Here is a 6,000-nt window from a genome sequence, read left to right on the forward strand (position 1 = left end):
AGCCTAGCAGCTTGGGGTTAAAGCAGGGGCTCCCCCTGTCTATCCTTCTCAATTGACTCTATTTGGCTGCCATCAGATGTGTCCACATTAACCTGAATCGTGGCTAGGAAGGTGATATAATATTTTTGTTCCTCAAATCTAAAAATGTTGTGTTCTGAGTTTGAATGAATGTGTGTTTTTATTTAGAGCTCATCAGTGAGGACCCATTTGTTGTGAAGTTGAAGTTTGAACCATCAGGAAGACCTGAATCTCAAGAAGATTATTACTTGACAACCAAGGAAAACCTTTGCGTTGTGTGTGGCAAGAGAGAGTCTTACATCAGGTGAGGTGTTGTTGGACACTGGAATAAACATTGATATCTTTTACTCATCCATCATAGGTAATAGAGATGCTTTTGTATATTACTGTACATATTATTTACTTAGAAGTTTGGATATTTTGCTTGCCCTGACCTGATTGTATAACACTTATTATAAATTGGACTTCACCTTACCCTCAGCTTTTCCAGGCTTCAGCACTTCCACATCAGTCTGCAAACTGGTTTAATATATTGGAATATGCTGACATAAGGCATTGACTTGATATACAAAAGCATCTTATGCTTGCGCAGTACCCTTAATGTTATGGAATGTTAAAGTAAAGCACTTTAGGTGAAGCATTATCAGAGAAAATTTAACGATGTGAAGTGATCTTGGAACAGTCTAAACACACATTGGTCAAATATGTTTTTCAAGTGTGCCTTGAAGGAGAGAGAGGTGGAAGGAATTCTGCATTCTGAGGCTCATGGTAGCTGAAAGCAGACCTATCAATGATAGAAGACAAAAAAGGGAGATGAGGATTTTTAAAACTCATTTCACCCACAGGGTGCAGGAAGGATGTCGTAGGATGTTAAAGTTATGAAGAGAGATTGGATAGACTGGGGTTTGTTTTCCTTAGAGCAGAGGAGACTGAGGGGGTCATGATTGGGATATGTAAAATTTATGAGGAACATAGACAGGGCAGACAGGAAGGGGCATCGGTTCAAAGTGAAGGACAGGAGGTTTTTTTTCACCCAGAGAGTGGAAATTTGGAACTTGCTGTCTGTAAGGATGATAGAGACAGAAACTCTCATTGTATTTGCAAAGTGTTTAGATTTGCACTTACGATGCCAAGGCATAAAAGGCTGTGGGCCAAGTGCTGGAAATAGGATTAGAACAGTTCAATAGTTCACTTTGAGTAGCGAAGACATCCTGGGCTGATGGGCCTTTTTCAGTGCTGTGTAGGCCGCGATGACTGGAGTAAATATCAAGCAGAGGACTCTGGGTAACATCCCTACTCTTCTTTGGAATAGTAGGTTCTTTTAAGCTCATTTGAAAAGAGAGATAGGGCCTTGGTTTAAGGAGGTAGGCAGCATGTAAGACAAAGCTAAACAATCTCAAAATCAATTAATTAGTCCTGCCAATCTAGCCATAAATCGTGATGGACAAGTCAATCACGAGCTAGAGGATGATATCTCTGAAAAAGCGGATTTGGTTTGCTTGCAGGTTTTTATGCCCAATGCTTCCTTATTTTACCCTTGTGACAAAACTGCTACTTAAACCCAGTCAAGCGCTGCTACTGGACGTTTTTCTTTAATTCCCAAAAGCACTTCATGCCGGATTATGCCTCGGAAGGTTCAAATTCAGATTTTTCAAAAGTTACAGGTTCTTGTGTAACCAATGAGCAAACATCAGCTACAGAGGAACCTCGGTTATCTGGCATTCAGATATCGATTATCCAGTAAGGTCGCAAGGTCCCAATGCTCGGATAAACTATGTTATCCAGTATTCAATTATTTGGAATTCGATTAATCAAACAAAATACTGCCCGCCTGTGTCCTTTGTTAATCAAGGTTCCTCTGTAGTTTTCATTTGCTTCCAGTTATTAAAAAAAAACACATTGTCTTTTTCCCTCTGCATCACAGTAGTCCAAGCTTCCATTTTCCAATTTACATTTTTAAAATAAAACATAGTTGTTATAACTTCTGTCTGTAATGAGGTCAGAAGTCAGGATATCCACTGATGATTACAGTGTTCAGTTTTATTCACAACTTCTCAAGATAATGAATGCAACAAAGCGTGGTCAACAGCACAACCTGGGCTGACAGATGGTGAGTAATACGTGCAATAAACAGATGCAAGGCTAATGACCACTTCCAAAATCATCTTTTGATATTACATTAGTCAGATTCCTCACCATCCATATCATGAAGATCGCTATCATCCAAAGCTTAATTAGTCTAGCACACATGTTGACTGTAAGAGCAGATCAGAGGCTAGCTATTTTCGACCCATAACAAATCTCCTTACTTGCAAAGCCTTTTCACCACCTACAGGACATGACCCAGGGTGTGATTGAATACTTCCTACTTAAGTGCAACAATACTGAAGGATGTCAGCACCATCCAATGCATAACACATGGCTATCACTCCAACCATCATTTTGAAGAGTCACTCACACTGGCACTGGCACTAGATGTATGCAGTGTGTATTAGAGGGTTATAGTACTCAAGGGGAAAGGGAAAGTTAAGACTGAGGTATTTGAGGAAAGGCATTTTTTTTTAATATTGACATGTTGCCAGACTGGATGCCAGTGCAGATCAATGAGCGTAGAGGTGATAGATACATATTAATGTGAAGTTATAGTTACTCAAGGTGTGATTAATGCAAACATTACTCAATCATTCCCATTCTGGCTACTTTGGGTAACCCATATTTTCAGTTTTCATTCCAACTATTTTATCTAAAATTCAATGATTTGTGCTTCTTTAGGAAGAACATTGTTCCCCATGAATACCGGAGACACTTCCCGGTCCAAATGAAAGACCACAATTCTCACGACGTCCTGCTCTTATGCACTGCCTGCCATGCCACTTCGAACTATTATGACAATGTACTAAAGCAGCAGCTGGCTACAGAGTTCAACGCACCGATTGGTTGCGAGGAAAGTGTTCGCCTACTGGAGGATCCGGGTCGCAGGCGGGTGCGTTCTGGAGCACGGGCCTTGCTGCGTGCTGAGGGCCTTCCCCAGACTCGGAGGAAAGAGCTTCAGGATATCCTGAAGGCTTTCTATGGTAAGGAGACATTGACAAGGGAGATCCTTGAAGAAGGAGCGTCACTGGAAACGCGGTGAGAGAACTTTTGATTCCAATCTAACCTTTACTCTAAGCAATTTACAGTTATGTTGTGCTTTAAGTGTAGTAAGAACATCCCAAAATGGTTCACAGGCACCTTAATGAGTAACAACCAGCCACATGAGGCAGTAGAACTGCTGATTAAAAAAGATTGGTCTGTAAGAAGTTCATTTTGAGGTGTGACTTAGAGAGTGAGAGAGAGAATGCACACAAAGCAGAGGTTTGAGGAGGACATTCCAGAGAGCTGAAGGCATGGCAGCCATTTCTGGAGTGATAGGATACGCAAGAGACCCAGAATTAGTTGAAAGCAAGGTACCCTAAGGGTTTGGGGTCTGAAGAAGGGGGTTATTGCAGATATAAAGGGGTGAAACCAGGGACATAAAGAAAATGACTTTAAAATCATATTGTTGCCAGATTGGGAATTGGCCTAGGTCAGTGAGCAGAGGATTGGCAGGTGAAGAAGACTTACTGCAAATAAGAATTAAACTGCTGAATTGCTTCCTTCCCCTCATGAAACCTTGATCAGCTGGGAAATGGACCTACAATTTTATATTCAAAGAAACAAATGTCAGTGCATTATATATGTATCTCCCAATGGGTGACATTCCATGCTACAGTTGGAATGGGGGCATTCATTGTAACTCCCATACTTAACATTAAAAATCCAGATCATTTTATGTGCACTAAAGTACAAGGAAGTAATTAACTGTCCTCTGGTGAACTCGAGTTTAGTATTGGATTTACAGTTGATTATTTAATACATTTTATTTTTGGTAAAGCGTGCCTAAATCTACCTCTATGACTGCTGTTCTATATTGATGCCTTCATTTTCCAGTAAGCTCACTGGAATCCACTTCAGAAGTATCAGTCATATATTCCTTCTCTTTATGTTGGAAAATAATCTTCAATTATAAAACAAAAGGCTTCCATTTTCATAGTGCAGTGTGTCAGCACAGACAGCAATGTGTCACTATTATAATCGGGGAGATTTGCAATGTTTCGCAAACAATGATGTGACAATCACCAGACAACCTGCTTTAGTTTGAGAGGTGAGTGATACGTAGTGACTGTGAGAAGATAAAGATAGACCCACTGCCTAGTTCCAAATGGTCAATGGTTTTACTGGGACTACAACAGTAATTGGTGGGGAATTTGAAATCCTGGGTGTGTCTGTCAAGGGTCAATCTAAGGTCGCAGACTAAAGTGCGTTTTTGGAGGTAAATCAGAGGAAACTGCCTTAATGTGATTGCTGGGACTTTAATTGCAAAGTTTTTCTTTATGTTCCCTAACATGATGCTGCTGTGTATTAATTTCATCATCAAAATCACGAAGAACATACATCATGGAAACGATCCATTTGGCCCAATTGGTATTTATGAAGCGTCATCAAGTGTATCAGCACAACCATGTATTTCTTTCTACTTAGTGGATTCTTGTGACTTTTAAATTCTAGTGTGAAGTTTGCCCTGACATGAGGTATGATGCATGAATCTAACGGCTTTGCATTTATCCACTTCTCTTTTATCCTCTCTCAGGGTATTCAATGAGAGCTATGTCCCTCATGGTCTGAAAGTGACACAGTCCTGTGCAGTTGGCGGCCTCCGAGCCCTAATGTCTTTAGAAAAACGTTGGCGCCAGCATTTCCTGGACTACATGCAGCCCCGGCACCTTCCACCCATGTGGTCTGTGGATCACAATCACAGCAAGCTCATCCGCAAGTATGGGGAGGACCTGAAGATCGAGTTGACGTGAAAAGAAGATGCAATTCAGTTCTTTGTTTTATTTTTGCAATTGCTTCTCGAGACTGTGGAAAAGATCAATGCTGATGCATGAGCCACTTGTATCAATCTACTCGTGAAGCACTGGGAAGGACTGCAAGTTTTTTTTTAATTACATTTACAAAGGTAGGAGAGAGCTGTTGAAATGGTGAACAGTTAAATAAAACACTGAACAATTATCAAATTTTAACACATTTTAGAGGTTTGGTTTGCAAATATAACATCTGGTACAATGTCACTGAAGGTACATTTTTAAATTAGGGCTTTACTTAAAAACAATTAATTTTTAAATAAAAACAATATATTTGAACCGAAGCATAAGTGAATCTTCTGCTTGAGAGATGCAACAGTTTACAACAGCAGAGGGAACTTCCAATCTCAGTACATACCATCTGGAATACTGCAGGTTAGTCATTGTACCTGCTTTTGAGGATCACGTAGTCAGATTTTGTCAGAGTTGCTCATCCAGAACCGATCAGAACAGTAAAATATATTTTAGCTTTTGTACAGTTTTCAAAGCTAATTCATGTTTCCCAGAAAACAGATGGGGGCTTTCCAAATATTTGATTCATTTCATTAGGAGAAAAGTGGTTTCAGAATAAAAATCTTTCTCTGCATTGTCCGAAAATGAGAATTTCTGTTATAATGTTTGTGTAGTTCTGCGGGTCCAATTTGAGCCAAGCCCTTCTACAGGAGGACGCATCTTTGTTAACACGTTGTAGTTGTTCACCCCGTGTAATCGTGTCTTGGGTTTACACTGACTAAATGTGATGCATGTACATTCCTGATTCTTTGTTGCAAACGGTTTATGAAGTGAGCCTTCAATAAACACATCATTTACAAATATAAGTTAATTGTCTTGTGCCTGAATATTTTTCTCCCATCACCCAATTTTGTTCCCTGAGCAGATGATCTCATGAGCCACTTACACACAGCATTTTGCTTCTGTCCTTCTTTAGGAATCCCATCCCATTATACAGTTGTTGAGAAATGGGCAGATTACATGATCCAAGTAGTTCTCATTCATTAGGCAAACAGTCATTCTCTCAGTGGACTTACATTGTCGATTG

General features: G+C 40.0%; 1 protein-coding gene across 1 annotated transcript in view; it reads left to right on the forward strand.

Moving 5' to 3' along the window:
• exd2 (exonuclease 3'-5' domain containing 2) overlaps positions 1–5,750 on the forward strand; it is a 53,412-nt gene extending 47,662 nt beyond the window's left edge. Inside the window, exons 8-10 of the mRNA XM_060828325.1 lie at positions 187–322; positions 2,791–3,147; positions 4,688–5,750. Of these exons, the coding sequence (XP_060684308.1) occupies positions 187–322; positions 2,791–3,147; positions 4,688–4,904 (710 nt within the window). The 3' untranslated portion in view covers positions 4,905–5,750. The remainder of the gene's footprint in view (positions 1–186; positions 323–2,790; positions 3,148–4,687) is intronic.
• The last annotated feature ends 250 nt before the right edge of the window (positions 5,751–6,000 follow it).

Source organism: Hemiscyllium ocellatum, chromosome 8, assembly GCF_020745735.1.
Source record: "Hemiscyllium ocellatum isolate sHemOce1 chromosome 8, sHemOce1.pat.X.cur, whole genome shotgun sequence".
Classification (NCBI taxonomy): Eukaryota; Metazoa; Chordata; class Chondrichthyes; order Orectolobiformes; family Hemiscylliidae; genus Hemiscyllium; species Hemiscyllium ocellatum.